At 39.2% G+C, this 16,522-nt stretch overlaps 1 protein-coding gene across 6 annotated transcripts in view; it reads left to right on the forward strand.

Annotated features, from left to right (window-relative positions):
- The first annotated feature begins 7,803 nt into the window (after nucleotides 1-7,803).
- Nucleotides 7,804-16,522, forward strand: part of LOC135324452 (nuclear factor 1 B-type-like) — a 160,015-nt gene continuing 151,296 nt past the window's right edge. For 4 of the 6 annotated variants that reach the window (XM_064500862.1, XM_064500865.1, XM_064500866.1 and 1 more), the window contains exons 1-2: nucleotides 7,805-8,631; nucleotides 14,689-15,220. In XM_064500862.1, the coding sequence (XP_064356932.1) occupies nucleotides 8,602-8,631; nucleotides 14,689-15,220 (562 nt within the window). In that variant the 5' untranslated portion in view covers nucleotides 7,805-8,601. Of the gene's footprint in view, nucleotides 8,632-14,688; nucleotides 15,221-16,522 lie in introns of all 6 variants that reach the window. The other 2 variants (XM_064500863.1, XM_064500864.1) reach the window with 2 other exon arrangements.

Below are 16,522 nucleotides of genomic sequence, written 5' to 3' on the forward strand. Positions count from 1 at the left end.
CGGCAGTGCGGGTGCCTCCTTGGCTTCTCTCTCTCTCATTGGCTGTTTCTGTATGAATATGCAAATATTAAACCTCCACCCCACCCACCCCCCACCCCCGCTCTGTCTTGGTTTCTCTTGCAACCGCCAGGAGGAAACGAAGAGCTACGCTTCCCACGGGCTCCGCAGAAGGAAGCGGGAACGGGGGGAGCCGAAAGCGGAGGAAGGGGTGGTTTAGTGGTTGGTGGTTAAGGGGAACCACCGCCGCTGGTCCGGCCAATCGAGAGGAGGTGGAAAGAGGCCAAGTATGCAGCTCTGCGCTTAGCACCGTCAGCTCAGTCTCCAATACCAGACTCCAGAGGGGGGGAGAGACAGAAAGAAAAAGGAAAAAAAAGAGGCAGACACACACACATAAATAGAGACCAGCCCAGCTCCAAAAAAAAAAAAAAAAGCGCTCAGTCCAGCCTCTCCTGGACGTGCGTTCGAGTCAGCTACTAAAACCTACTCTCCAGCCTTGCAATTCAAAGAGGAAGGAAGATTGGAAAGAGAGGAGGAGGAGGGGGCTGCCCATCGACTGTCACTTTTCCACCTTTTCCCCTGCTCTGGCCAAGATTTTTCTTCCCATTTGGTGTCACAAATAAAACAACAAACAAAACAAACAAACAAACAAACAACCCCCCCAACCTGAGCAAATAATAATAGCAATAATATTTTTTCTTAAAAGCAAAACAGAGACAATAAAAGACAGAAGGCCACTTCTGGAAATCCAAACCAACTAAACCCAAGCCCTCAAGAAAAGAATACATTTTTTAACCCAAGAAATGTGAAGGCAACAGCCCAGTGGTGTATGTTACAGATTTCAGGATCCTGTTTGTTTAATGCAATACAGTGCAATGGTATATGGCATTGAAAATGATTTTTTAACTTGCTTGACTCTTGCCTTTTTCTTCCTCCAGGCCGAGGTTGTGTCTCTGTGATTTCAAAGTGGATGTTATGCCTCCTCCCTAAATGCTGGTATCACTTCTGTTTTACAGGATGAGATATAATATTTTGCTTTGTTGGCAGCTTTTGTATATGGGTCACACTTTTATGCCAGGAATCAGTTGATGGGAGTTTGTGTCCAAAAGTGCTGAACTTGCCATATTTCCTCCTTCAACTTTCTCCCCCTCCCCCTTCTTCTCCGGCAGGCAACTATCAGTTAAATGCTGGGAAGGATTAACGCAAATGCTACTTTATTTGTACCTTGTAGACAGGTTTTTTTCCCCCTCTTCCTTGTTGCTGTAGAGATTCTTTCTTTACTCACATTTTAATTCAATATTTTCTATTTGGCTGTCTTGGGTTTGGTGGTGAATAGACTTTTCACTATTAATGCATATTGTTGAGGAAATGGCATTACTGTTCTGTATTGTCTGCTAGATAAATTGTTTCTGGAGGCTTGTATTAGTCTCTTTCACAGTGCATTGCAAGATGGAATGTTCAGGTGGCATTTCTAGTTTGTTTTTTAAAGTTAGTTTTGAAGTTTCTTATTGTTTCTTTTTGCATTTTTTCACTGCTATTTTGTTGTGGTATATTAATTCAGTCCTTTCTCCTGCATATATGTGTGTGTGTGTGTGTGTGTCCGTCTGCTTTCTCTCTTGTCTTCTCCTCGCCTGTGTGTCTGGGCCACATTTTAATGCACAATATCCCATCCATTAAGTTGTGGTTGAATGCGGAGTGTGTGAGGACTTGGCAGCTCTCAGGTTGAAGGGGGTGGGGAAGACAGTTTCAACTTTGACACAAGATGTCGTGATCTGTATTATGCCTGTGAACATGGCATCTTCTCCTGCTGCTGGAAAGAACTGCCATTGAACTTGAGACAGGACAGACAAGATCTCTGACTTTTTTTTTTTTTTTTTTTTAGTACAGTAGCTGGCAGGGAAAAGGCACCAAAATACACAAGATTAATTTTCTTTGAAGTGATTTTGAGCCACAATACATGCAACTTTAGCTTTGAATCACAGGAAAAAAAAGTTAACTTTTGAACTCTAATTTGTATAGACATTAAAATCAATCTTTAAAAAAAACACAGCATACTAAATCTAGAAAGTCATACAAACTGTCAGAAAAGGTACAGCTGAAACTATTTTTTATATTTCCATGGAATTTAAGATTACTTAATGTGAATTTTGTGGGAATTTACTATACTGAGTAAGAGGGATTCCATGCCTATGTAAGGCTGAGAATGTGACCTTTACACAGTCAGGATAAAATCTGCAGAGTTGTGTAACACAAAATGTTATGGTTTACAGTTTTACATTTGAAGTTTGACATTTTCATTTTCTGGTCTGGGAGCTGTGGAAAGCTCAAGCGTTAGAGTGCCCATCAAACCATATGTGGACAGAAGTCAAGCACACACATCCTTCATATGTACTGTGTATGTATAAAGACAGTAGTGTTTCCTTAATTCTATAAACATATATACACACAAACACATTCTATATACAGTGTGTTTCTTCTGTTCATTCAGAAAAAAACTCAAGTGCTAGTAAATTTATGATACATATATTTATAGGATTGATAATACTACACTGACTTCAAAGATATACTGATTGTTGTTCTCATTTTAAAAGAACCATAAATACTGTAAAATTCAGCTGCATATAAAATGAATTGAGACCTCACAAACTGGTAAATTGTCAGTTTGCTTATTTAGCTAGTTATGTTTATTCCCTAAATGTTTTCTATCAGACTTTTTGTGTGTGCATGTGAATATATATACATGCACACACACACACATATATATATAAAGAAAATTGAACAGTACTGTAATTATGTCATACATATCTAGAACTTTGTAGTTTAATATGATGTCACAAGGAGTCTTGTAAGGCACAAATACTAGTCATAGATATATAGAATTTTCACTATATAACAATGATAATATAATACAGTTTATGTTATTATACATAATTATTCATGCCACACAATGTGTGTGTATATGTGTAAATATTTGTATACCTAACAGACATGTTTATGAACTGCATTTTCTAACTGTGGATGAAGCTGAAAAGCTAACACTATTGCTATTAGGTTAGATAAATTAATCACTATGAAGCTTTTCTTTTGGGTCACAGGAGCCTCTTAAGTAAAAATTCTGTGTGTGGGGGGGGAGGATGGTTCTTGCATATTTAAATCTTTTAAACCGTTGCCCTGTCTCTGAATCAAATGTTTCTGATTTTTAAGAAAGGACAATTGAAATATTCAGGAAATTTTGATTTTTTAGTAGTTTAATATGTTCTGTGTCTGTTTAGATAATGGAGCAATTTGTGTCCTTATATACTGAGGTTATGCAACTCAGTGTTAGCAATATCTTTCTCTTGATTTTTGAGGTTTAATACAAACTTATGATCCAAAACCCAAACAGTAGAGCAGCTGTCCAGACAGAGGAAGAACAAACATTAGCTGGCCTAACAGGCCTTTCTGTTTTTAACATTATTATCTCTGAAGTCTAACAGTAAAACCACTTTAGAAAATGAGGTAAAGCTTGTGAGTATTGTCTGCTAAGGGAGGAAGAATAAGTGCATTTGTTTCCAATACAAGTCCAACAGAACTAGCATCTGAACTGTTCATGGAAAACCGCGGGGGGGGGGGGGGATAAACTTGTCTGATGCTAGAACTGGAATGCTAGAGAAAGGACGGAGTTGGGGGCAAAACACCAGAGTGTCAATTACCAAAGATGAACTTAAACTGTTGCAATCTATTAATGAGAGGTACTTTTTGTTCTTCAGTTCTCTCTGAAAGTGCTACTTGTCACATGTTTTCCTGTGAATACATGTGCTTGAGTGTAGGGCTGCATGTATGTGCACTTTTTATCAGTCTTCCCTATCACTTCTCTGCCTGTCAGTGGTAGGGCAGGTTCCCCTTAGGTTATTCAAATCTTAATGCAGATCAAAACAGTTCCTGGGGTTGTTCAATGGTGGGCTTTTATTTCCTTATGTCAGGGCCCTGAGTACCCTTAATAGCCCTGACCAGCCTCACCTGGGTCTGCCCACAGGCCCAGGAGCCTCATTTAAGTTCAGTCCTGGGTGTTCAATTACTATTTGACCTAAATTGGAGAAGTACTGAGTCCCTACCTGATGATCTGGACTCTGAGCTGACTCTGGCTACCGTCTTTGGGCCTGCCCTGCTCACCTTGCTCGGGTACTGTGGGGCTGGGCCCTGGCTGGTGAGGCCCCTGCCCTGCTGGCTATGTTATCGTGCTTAGCTCCCTGTCCCTTAGGGAGCAGCCAGCCCTTGATGTTCCCCAAGATCTTCATTATTTGTATTAAAGTTATATATGAACTTTAAAAGACCATGTGGAGGTCAGTGTGGCTCTTATAGTAAATATGCAAAGCAACTGTCCTCCAATGCAGAGTTTTAAGGATATAGCACTTGTAACAGTAACAAGGTTTTTATTGTTGTGGCTTTCACGTAGCAGTTGAAGAAAGGGATTTATTGGGAAGAAGGTGTTAATGCAAATCAATACTTGGAAGCAATCAAACTACTTTCCTAGAGGGTCTCCCCACTTGTGAGGGCCTCATTGCTATTGCTGTTGTCGCTCCTGCGTTAATGCCATGTTTCTTAAAGTACAGGCTGTCCCGATTCTCACATGTCTGTGTATATATGCAAGGAACTGGTGGGGAGTTGCTTCTCCACCTCCCCCCCCCCTTTTGAGTGTAGTGCTCTGTTCTCAAACACCTCTTTCCTTTTTTTTCTGTAACAGAGGGAATATGTGTAGGGTTTTTTTATTTGGGTTTGTGGGTTACTTCCCCCACACATATATACACACACAAACTGATTTGCATTTTTGCCTGGATTCAAGGCCACCCTTCTATGTGGGGTTAACCAGTGGGAGGAAAACCAAGCATGTTAACAACCTTAGGAAGTACAGTTCAGCCTGCCCTCATCTGTGCTCTCATAGCCTGTTGGGGAGGAACTGGATTTGAGGAGAAAACAATAACAATTTGCACTGTTCTCTTGCTGTGATGTTGTGCTTATGAAGAGACTGTGCCTTTAGAGGAGATTAATCCTGTTTCCACAGTTTCTCCCAGGATGCCTTTGCAGACTGGGTTTGGTTAATCCTGGCTAACAGATCCTTTCCTGGAAAGGCCTGGTGTTAGCTTGCTACTTATTACACAAGTGGTGCTGGTTTGCTGGTGTGTGAGCAAGCAAAGGGCTGGGTGTGTGGGAGGGTGTCTGAGGACACCAGGAGACACTTGCATGGCTACCCACATTCCCCCCCCCCCGGAGCAGGATTCATCCTCCTCTCGTCTCCTTTGTCTCCTCTTAGTGAAAATGAAAATCAGTGCTCAGTTACAGGCAGAGCGTATACACATTGTGTAGGTGAATCTATGTCACTATGTCTGATCCCAGCTCCCTCCTTCTCCTGCAATGAGTACAAATATATTTAAGGAGAAAGGGGACATGCTGACTCTGGGGTTTCCTGTGGGCTGCAGATACTGCATAGTTCAGTGTCTGTTCTTATCTTGTTCCCCTTTGCCTTCTCCTGCTTGTTACTGTTGGCCGCTGGCTCTGAGGAACTTGTTGCTTTTAGTACATGTCTCTGGTGTAAAAAGCTCCTTTGCAGAAGGCCCTGCTTCCTAGGCTTCCTCAGAGGTACTGGGCAAGTTCTGTGGGGGAGGGGATACTTGTAAAATCTGTGCAACTCAGTGGCAGCATTTCTGGAAGTGGGGCTTGGGTGCTTGTCTTAATTTTGGGGGGAGGAGCATGGGAGATGGGGGACAGGTGGTATTGGGGTTTTAAATCAGATGTGCAATAATGGCTTCTTGTGTGAGAGCTCAAGCACTCAAAGAGGTGTGTTCAAGGACATCAGTGTGTTTGTGCTAAGGAGTATATCTTTTCTAGGGTAAATTAACTCCAGTTAATTTGAATATTTATTCAAAGCAAAACTCCAGTATTTAAAGCTGGTGTTATCAACCCTTGTAGTGTCTGGAAAAAGGAAAAGATGATAGGATTTGGGGGGGGGGGTATTCTACACCAGATATGAAAATAGATGTACCTGCTGTGGTTAGCCTTGAGTTTGCTTCATCTCTTCTTGCCTAAGTGCATGCTCTGAACTTGGCACTTCTTAATGTGATCTTTAGAAAAGAACTATGGCTGTTGCTCAAATCCTTAGGGTTTGAGCAAACTCTGCAAGTGCAGCAACATGGGTATGTAATGCAGGATTTTGTAAGGGTTAACATGTGTTGGACTCTTGCTGTTTCCTTTGACATTACCTGTCTTGTATGGGCTTTCTCCTTCCCCTACCCCTCCCTCTTCTTTTGGCTTGTAAATGCACGGGAATTACAGCTGGTAGACTTGGCAAGCTCCCCTCATTAAGAGACCTCTTTTGAAAATGGTCTGTGTTTGAGCATTTCCCTAATGAGGACAGCATGGAGTTAAAAAGTGACCATTTCATGGTTGACTTGGACCTGCCTATTTTTCTTGATGTGTTGCTGTGAAATGCCTGATGTGAATAAACTCTCACTTGGGGGAGAAAGTCAGTGGTCCTTTCAGGACAATTCAGAGCAGCCCGACCCTGAAGTGAAGCTGCAGCGGTGGAGAGCGGTGCTGGTACCGCTCAGCTGCTTCTTCCCACTTACTGGCGGTAGCAATGCTGAGGAGGCCGGGACCATATGCCCACCTCCCAAGGTCTGTACTGCATCACTGCCCTCCTCCTAGTAGGAGAAATAAGTTTCATTCACTACTTTTTTCACCCGCTTTCTCCCTCCTGCCCCGCCTGCCATTTTCCTCTTTTTCCTGTAGCAAGAAACAAGTCCTCGGGCTTCAGCTTCCCTAGTAAAAGCTGCTCTGGAAGATTGAAACCAGATTCTTGGTCCCACTGGCTCCTCTCCTTCAGATTGCTTAATGTAAGGAGTTTAGTCATGCTCCTCCCACCACCACGTCCTCCCCACCAAGAGAGTAAGGCTGACACCTCCTCTTCCCTCCCCCGCCCCGCCATAGTCCCCTGGGACGGGGCTCGACTCGCAGGCTATCTGGGTACTTCGCGGGTATGGTCAGGCTGCGACAGGTGGGCGGAGGTAGTGGTAAATGAGGGCCACCTGTTAAAGGGGGCTCCCGGGAGGGCGGCAAAAAACAGACTTATTGTCCTTTTTCTCCTACACCTTCCTCAGTGCTGCAGTTCGCGGCTGTCTCGATGTGGAAACAGGAGCGAAAGATAGTCCCCCCCGGTCATAGCTTCACAATGCAAAAATATACCTCTCACACGGAAATGGGGAGACGATTGCAGTATTTGCCGAGTGGGAAGGAAAAAAAGACCTCCTTCCCCTCTTTCTTCATCCTTCCTTACGGGGTTAATTAGCAGTGATTTGGCTAAACTTCCTACTTCTAGCTCTCCCCCAGGCTGCATGCAGTGGCTCCTGGGCCGGCTGGGTTGGCAAAGGCCAGAGTGGAAGCATAGACGTAGCTGCTGCAAGGAATAGCCACGGTTCCTTTATAGCCCTGCGAGGGAATTTTTCCACTGGGCGCTTGCCAGGAGGAGCGAGGGGAAGTGGATTTGAGAGTGCTGCTGCTATGTCATGTATACACCACTGACAAAACAATACCCGAAACACCCCTCAAAAAGGGGGGGGGGGGAACTATTCAGACTGCAGGACTACCTTCCCCCCCCCCCCCTTCCAACTTTGTCCCACCAGAAGAGAGGGGGAAATGAGGCATGTTTGTAAAACATGCTAGTTCCTTCTAGAGTATTAATGATGATTAATAAAGAGGGAGGGCAGGGGAGGGGGATATGGTGGAAAAGGAATGTGTTTGCAGGAGGAGGAGTGTAAGCGATGTTTGTGTAATTAAATAATCACCAAAAAATCCCTAAGTCTCAGTTGGAGAGCTGGAATGGGGTCCAGAGGGTGTAACCGGTGACTCAACTTCCAAATTTTGCATACAGAGAGAGAAGGCACGCGAACAAATAGGGAGAGAGATTTACCGTTTGAATTTTCAAGAAATCGTTTTTATTTTAGAGGGTGTTTGGAAAGCAATCTCTTAATATTACCTCGAGAGAGAGGGAGCAGGAGGCTGAGGCTGCCGCGAGAGGAGCCCGGAGACTGCGCGCTGCGGAGCATTTTCCACCCTTGGGGGACGCACACTCTTGCTCCAGCTCGCTCCCGCACACATGGTCGCTGCCGTGCAAAGTTTCGCCTGCCATCACTCCGGGATTCTCCTCCTCTGCTCCGGGCTGTAACCTTGAACTTTTTGGAGCATGGTGACAGTGCCATAATAACCCACCACTTTTTTTTTTTTGAGGGGGAAAAAACCCAAACGACCCCCCCGTCCTCCCCCCTCCTTATCTGCAAAACAACCACCACCACCAGCAAAAGCAAGACTCCTGCGCTGCCGACTACAAGAGGGTTAAAAGTGTAGATTGGATTTCACCCCGGGAAATCTAACACACAGAGTGAACTTGAATCTTTGGCTATTTAAGGAGGACTGGTGTTTGTTGTGAAGTTGTGGTCATCCAGGGCAGAGCCTCGTCCTGATTGATTTCATCTTCCTTGGGTCTCAGATGACTGTAAAATGAATAGATGAAATTACTCCTTTTTGAGGCTTTTCTTAGGGGCTCTCCGGGCAGCGTGTTCTCAAAGCGAAGTCATGATGTATTCTCCAATCTGTCTCACTCAGGTATAGACGCGTTTATTTATTTATTTATTTATTTATATATTTATTTTCACGTGATTTTTATTTTTATGTCTGAGTTGTTAATGAGCCATTGCTAGTAGTTGTAACGGGTTAAAGCACAGTTGTAACTAACTGCTAGTCAGAGCCAAACTCCTCTCGCAGTAGAGAACAGTAGAGAATAAACTGTACCAGGCCATTGTTTTGGGGAGATTCATTCAAAGTGTCACCCGTAGACAAATACTGTTAATTGTTAGTGCATAAAAAGTCAAAGGCTAACAACGTGGAAATGAACAAATTACGCTAAAAAGTAGGTTTGATTTGATTGGAAAACACTGTCTTTTCATCCCGTCAACTTATTCACTCCAATAAAAGGGTTTAAAGGAAAAGTGTTGTTTCTGACAAAAATAAACATTACCCGGTGCAGCATAATTCTTTCCTATGTTTAATAATATATAGTCTGCTAACAGTGTGAAGATGATTTTAGTGGGGATGGCCAAGCTATAGGATAATTTCTTACTTGGTTATGTAGGATTATGACTTTTTTTTTCCTTGACTAATTTTGGGGTTTATAAATCAGCATGCCTCATCAAAAGCAAAAACATCAGGCTGTTTATTAAAAGCAGTAACAGTGTATGCTGCATGCAAAACTATGGTGAATGTTTGGACAAAGCAAGGAATATTGCTTCACATGGGGCAGTGTGGATATGGAGAGTAGTTTAGTAATGCCCATGGGTTTCTGAAGCTCTTCAGAACCTTCTGCCGTGAGGGGAGCCAAGTGAGGATCTTGTTCTTTTAAAACTCATTTTGAGACATTAGTGGTATAGAAAGTAACCCTTCAGAAATTAAGTGCTCACAGAACATATTTGTTGTTACTGCTTTAATAAGAAATAAATATCTTGATACTGGAGCATATTCAGAATAGTAAATTATATCTGTAAAGCTACAGGATAGTTCTCAGAAGCTTTTGTGCAAGTCTGTCTTAGGAGGATGTGATGTAAACTGATTAAGCGATAACTGCTTGCTTCCACATTGGTGTAGCAAATAGCTAAAGAAAAAGAAAATGTGTGGAAATAAGTCTAATGTTGTATTAAACAGCAAATAATGCACTTATAGTTTCATAGTGAACAAATAATTATGATTTCAATTATTTGACAATTAAAAAGCATTGTGATTCAAAAGGGCTGAAGCATTCATAAATTGTGAATGAAGATGGAAACAATAAGGCTTATTTAGTGATTGGTTACAGTCTTGTAGCTTTTTAGCTGACCCCTTTTATTGTTTATATTTTGTTTAGCGTCTAAATGATTGACTTAGGTATAGATATTTTCAGCAAGTAAATGTGAACTTCACTGGAACAAAATTGGAAATTGAAATAGTTGTACTTCAAAAGAAAAAAATAATGTAGTATACATAGATTGCACTTTGTGTAAGAGAGATGCACATATTTACAGGTACATACAGGAATTACTTCTGGTGGAGTCTATGATTAGTTAAAAAACAAAATAAAACTGCATATGCTGTCCTTTCTGTGAAATTATTGACACCCAATGAGACCTCTGCACATGAATATACATTGAAGAGTAATACAAAGGAAACAAAGTAGGTTTTACATTGAAAATAGCAAACCTTAACTTCCACCTGTAATACAGCAGATAAGATTTTTGATATTTAGTGTGCTAATGATATTTTTTCCCCCATGTGTTTGCTTCTTGGACTTTTTCCTTAAGAGATGTAATAAAGCCCATCACTTTTACTAAATCTATTTTAAAATGCCACTATTCAAGTTTTATATAAAAACATAACTAATTGAATTTCTACAAGCATGAATGAAACATTTTTTGCCTTTTTGTGTTTAAAAACTCTTATATATTGTTTTCCAATCATGCTGTATCATGTGCCATGTAAAAGTGGCTCATATTTAGCAATGAATATATGGACTACAATTGCAGCAATTTTGATTTCCTTTAATTTGTAAACTTTCTCTTCTGCTTGGAATGATTAAAGGGTTTCTTTAGTCATCTCTTCTTTCCCTAATTTTAAAGATTAGGATTATAGGGTAAATGAGAATTTATACCTTGTCTTTGTGTTATTTATTTAAAATAAAAGGTTGATTAATCTTAAACTGTAATTGAGTTAAATCCAAACTGTCAGAGTTGTATCTATTTTTTTTCCTCTGTCCATAAGATGTCTCAGATACACTTTGTAGTAATGTGTGCTCAAAAATATTTTGGTAAAAATTTCTAACACGGATCAAAATAGAGTACCCGATTGAACAAAGGTACTTGCAAAATCAGTAGTTCAGTTTGTGTAGAGACAGCTTTGTAGCAACTCTTAAAAACAGATCTGAAATCTAAAAGTATGGTTTTAAGCTAGTCTTTCGCAGTTGGGAGTGTTACCTGCTATCATTACAGTAAAAGTTTCGTGGGTATGAAATAACTGCAAGGAAGAATGAAAATTTACTAAATACAACTAAACTTTTTTTTTTTGCCTTGTTCTATTCTCCCCCATGTACCCCCTTCCCCTTATTTTGGAATGAATATAAACTCCATTTACTTCTCTTGCTGAAGCATGATAGGATGCAGTTGCTGCATGCCTTTGTGTTCAGTCTCTTGTGATATTTTTACCATGGTTTATTTTTATATTGCAGTGGTCTAGGAATCTTAAAACACATTATAATTTTCTTTCCTCCCTAGAATATGTTGTTTATTTATGGGTAGTGAAAATCTGTGCAGTAAAATCGAGACTGCAAGGTTTCCTATATATAATTGCTAGACTTCTGTCTTATTTATTGTATGGTGCTTGATTCAAACTTGGATGAATTGATACAAAGTTTGGAAAGGTGGAAGGAAGAAAGGATTTATTTCCCTCTTAACTATTACAAAAGAAAACCTGACCCATCATTATTATACCACAATTAGAGTATAGGTATTTTTCATTTATTTACAAGCCATATACATATTTGAAAGTAACTTCCATTTTAATTTAATTTGTCAGTGCACGCTGATTCACCACAGTCATTTAAGACATTTGAAAACTTTACCTGCATAAATCACTTAATTGAAAAAGCAATTATGGCATATGAGTAAGTGCCACATAAAAATCACTGTTTCAGTATTAACTCTACAAATATTAGGGGAAAATGAAATTTAGAAGATAGCTTTTCAGGAGGTTTAGTGGAGAATGTGTATGACTAATAGCAAATCTCCATTTAGGATCATTTTTATGGGGCACTTCTTGTCAAGTAATGCTTCATTTGAAAGGAATCCAGATGTGCAATGAACCTCTCAAAGATATTTGATAATATCGCTTTAGAACAGGACACTGTTGTGCTTCCCCTTCACGCTTTTTACATACACTTTATAGTTTTAGGACTTTATGATATTATGAATCAAAAGCATGAATATAGTTATTTTTTTTCCACTTCTTAAAAACATTCACTCATTAGAAACTGGAATTTAAAATTTGAAAATTAACTATATAAACTTATTTATGGATTTAGAATACTATCAGTTATTATTGTTACTATACTATATGCAGTACTTACAGGTGAAGCCAATCCAAAATAGTTCATGATGTTATTAGAAAGGAAAAGTACATCTCCAGTACTCTATTAGAGTATAATATTTGCACAGTAATTTTATTGCCACTTTTAAAACTATAAATGCTGCAGTCTATTTTAGATGTAGGGGAAATTATTGTACATGGGACAAAAGAATCTTTCCTCCCCAAGCACTATGGCTTCCCCCGCTTTAGCCTCCAGCTGTTAGTTTTTAAAAATCTGTAGAAAATCTGTTTTATTCAGTATAAAATGAATTGGAAAGATTTACTAATGCACAGTCTTGCTGTTTGTATTTAAATTTAATTGACATTTCATTAAAATGCTTTTATTAAGATGACTTCTGGAGAACAAAAAATAAACTTTCTGTGGTAGTTAAAATTGAGGGAGGAAGAAGCGTGGCATCAGAAAGTGTATGAAGATAGGGAAATCTTATCATGGGCTGTGGTTAATCTGAGCAGTATTGCCTTCCCACACAAAGAACAGATTGTGGTTTAACTCTTTCCATGGCCTGGTTTTATGTGCCAGTATAGTATCAGGGTTGTTCAAATCTCTGCTGGAAACTACTAATCAATTTAATTATTGTCTTTGTGGTTCTTTGTTAAGTATCATACTGTAATGCAATCATTTAATGTCCTGAACTGTCTTTTGATATTGGCTCTTTCTTCTCTATAAAGGTAATGTTGGCCATAGGTAAACTGTTTGCAGTTTTTCCAGTTGATTTGTGTTTGATTTGAGGGTGTTTAGGGAAGAGAAATGACTAGACCTTGTGGGTTTTTAACATTCAGGAAGCTTTGAATTTTTTTGAAATTTGAAGATTTTAATACTAAATTCCTGGCTCAAAGTCCAGTAAGTTTCCACAGTGGTAGTCTGAACTCTCTATAATTATGAGACCATTGGTTATACTCCCATCATTTTTTACCTAATCAGCCTACTGATTTAATGTAATTCATTCCCTGTCTATCAGAGTAACTAAAATATTAGTTTAATTGTATTCTTGAATATAATCACATAAAGTTTCAGTTTTAGTTTGTACTGTGTCATTCCATATGATGAATGATCTCTGCACAGTATTTAAAACCAAATATGCCTACACTCAGAAAGACACCTCCCCTACGGTCTGTCTTCCAAACCAAAATATAGTAATGTTTGATAAGCAGATTGCACTGTTTTAAATAGCAAATTAATTCTATTTGTTTTTGTTCACAGAAAAAGACAGTACTTTTCAGGAAGGCCTATTTAGATATTAACGTGGATGTGTAAGAAGATACTTAAAGCAGATAAAATGAATTAATTGCTGTAGGATGTACTTGTAGACAACAATTGAGCTTTATCTCTTTAATGCAATACATATTGCAACTAGGTGTAAGATATGAACCTTGCAGGTGAAGCCATATGACAGGAAGGGATATTTTATAACTGTAATTAAATTGCATGGATTTCACAAAAGCAGCGTTTGACCAATGGTATACTTGTAATGTCACCCTGCCACAGCATGCAGAAACACAAAAAATGCAAAGTTTGTGCCAAGTTGCCATTTTCATTGCACACCTCAGATTTTTTTAGGGGGTTTACAATTATTGCTGTGCTCACGTGATCAGTTAACAAATTAACTGACTCTGTGGGGCTTTAAATGCCATAGTGGAGCTGCTGGAAGAACATTAATATAATTTTTTTTCTCAACTTAATAAGCTTTTATTTTATAGAGTTTGAGAGTGGTAGGAGGGGAGCATGCAGAGATGAAAATACACAAGCTTCTGTTCAGGATTTTTATATGACATACTGTGTCTTTTTGCCCACCTTCCCATACTGTATACTGGTTTCTGTAGTTACCACCACTGGAATGGTGCTGTTTCAGTGCTGAAATGTTGGACATTTGATAAGAAAATGGATCAAGTTTAATGGCGCATGCTCTTTGTGCCACCAGCAGTCTCTTGCTGAGAGCATGCTCCAAAAGCGGGAACTGTGTGGCATTACACTGAGCATGTGTATGCTTTGTGTTTCTGTACCACAGAGAAGAGAAATGAACTGTGGCATTCGCTTCAGCATTCTGAACGTTTCTGCTCATATATATAAAAAAAAATCATACAGTGTCCTCTTTGTATAATGGTACTTTGCTTGATGTTGTTCACTCATTATTTACACTTTAGAAACAAAACATCTTGATAGCATCTCTTTTAAATGATGTAGTCTGTACAGCTTTGTGGGATGAAGTGAAGGGAGGCATATCAAATAATCTTCATGTGGCTCTTTCAAAGGGTGAAATGTGGGGAAAATGTGATGCTCTGAGTAATTTTGTCTGTTGCTTGACAAGGATAATTGCATAAAAGATATTATACAGAAGCTTGTGTAAATTTTAATTCTTTCTTCTCTTCATCTTGGTTTTCACTTTGATATTTTCAGAAACCTATCTCAATATTGCCTTGATTGCAAGAACAAGCTGACTCTGAGTTTTGTGTTTTGTTTTTTTTTTTTTTTTCCTCCCTCTCCACTTCTTTCCACAGGATGAATTTCACCCGTTCATTGAGGCACTTCTTCCACACGTCCGTGCAATTGCCTATACGTGGTTCAACCTTCAGGCTCGAAAACGCAAGTACTTTAAAAAGCACGAGAAGCGGATGTCAAAGGACGAGGAAAGAGCAGTCAAGGATGAGCTACTTAGCGAGAAGCCTGAAATTAAGCAGAAGTGGGCATCCAGGCTCCTCGCCAAGCTGCGCAAAGATATTCGCCAAGAGTTCCGGGAGGATTTTGTGCTCACGGTGACTGGGAAGAAGCACCCATGCTGTGTATTGTCCAATCCTGACCAGAAGGGTAAGATTAGGAGAATCGACTGCCTGCGACAGGCTGACAAAGTCTGGCGTCTGGATCTAGTCATGGTGATCCTGTTCAAAGGCATCCCCTTGGAAAGTACAGATGGAGAGCGGCTCATGAAATCCCCACATTGCACAAATCCAGCACTTTGCGTCCAGCCACATCACATAACAGTATCAGTCAAGGAGCTTGATTTGTTTTTGGCATACTACGTGCAGGAGCAAGGTAGGAAGCAGATTGTTGTGTTTCTATGTTAGTATGTCAAACTGATTCTAAGTAGCCCTTTTTCTCCTAAGCAATGACTTCTGATGAAATGTTCTTCTGTGATCTATATACACAGTGTGGGTACGTATGCATATGATACATACATTTCACATACGTGTCATGTTCTCTTTCAAGAGACTAGGGCATACTAAGGAAGTACTTTAGTTTCTTTGAAGTTGCCATTTATGTCAGAGTGGCAGTATGTTGTATATTTTTCCAGTTAGTGCTTCAGAAAACATTATTATTGGTCTCTTTCTCCAGTACTGTTAATAACAGATGCAGGTACATGCAATTGCACAGACATATAGGTAATATAAATATTTATTCTCACCTTTTTAACTACTAATATTCAACAATCTTTCCTTAAACTTTGAAGAGCAATTGTAAACTTTCTCATCATTATTAAACATGAAAATCTTTAGCAAAGAAATACTGCTTAACTACCATAGCTATATATTTAGATTTACAGCATATGATATTTATATTTTAGTCATATTTGACAATAGTATCTTACTATATTACTTGTCTGAACTTTACAACAAAAATCCGCATTGTAATATTTTCACCAAATATTCCATGAGAATTATATTTTTTCATAGTCATACTGCTATGCTTAACTTTATTTGAAAGATATTTAAATATGGAAAAACCCAGGTACACTATAGAAAAGCTATTTAAGCTTAGTGTTATAGAATTAAAAGGAAATCAGCTGTGATAATTTTTTTATCAGGGAAACCTGGTACATATTACAATATTAATTTGCAGGTCCTCTAAATCATAAATGGATGTAAGTAGATTAAGGCTTTCTCAAATACTGAGGCTCATGGAAAACTCTTTCTGAAAGGCCTTTTGGGTCCTCTCTGGTGATTGTATCATCCTCTAGAAGTCTTTGCGTTACTATGTGAGTCCACACTAATAAATAATTTATTTCTTAGCTGCAAATCCAAACTAGGTAAAGTTTGAACTGCCACAGATGATGGGCCATTTCTCAACTTGTCCTCGTAGTAGGCAGAAATGGCTTACAGGAGAGTAGGTGGCAGGCTGTTATCTGATGCTCAGTATATAACTAAGAGATTTAACTGAAAAATTAACTGAATGGATTTTATTAGTAACAAAAAAGTAAAATGTCACATGTCTTCATTTGGCCATTTTTTTTTCTTATTATCTATGAATAAGGAATTCTTTAAGAGAACACATATACAACACACTTTTTAATTTTAATGAGCCTCTTTTTAGAATCCACATTTAATTACCCCAATGGTT

The sequence above is a fragment of the Dromaius novaehollandiae genome, chromosome W (genome assembly GCF_036370855.1).
Source record: "Dromaius novaehollandiae isolate bDroNov1 chromosome W, bDroNov1.hap1, whole genome shotgun sequence".
NCBI lineage: Eukaryota > Metazoa > Chordata > Aves > Casuariiformes > Dromaiidae > Dromaius > Dromaius novaehollandiae.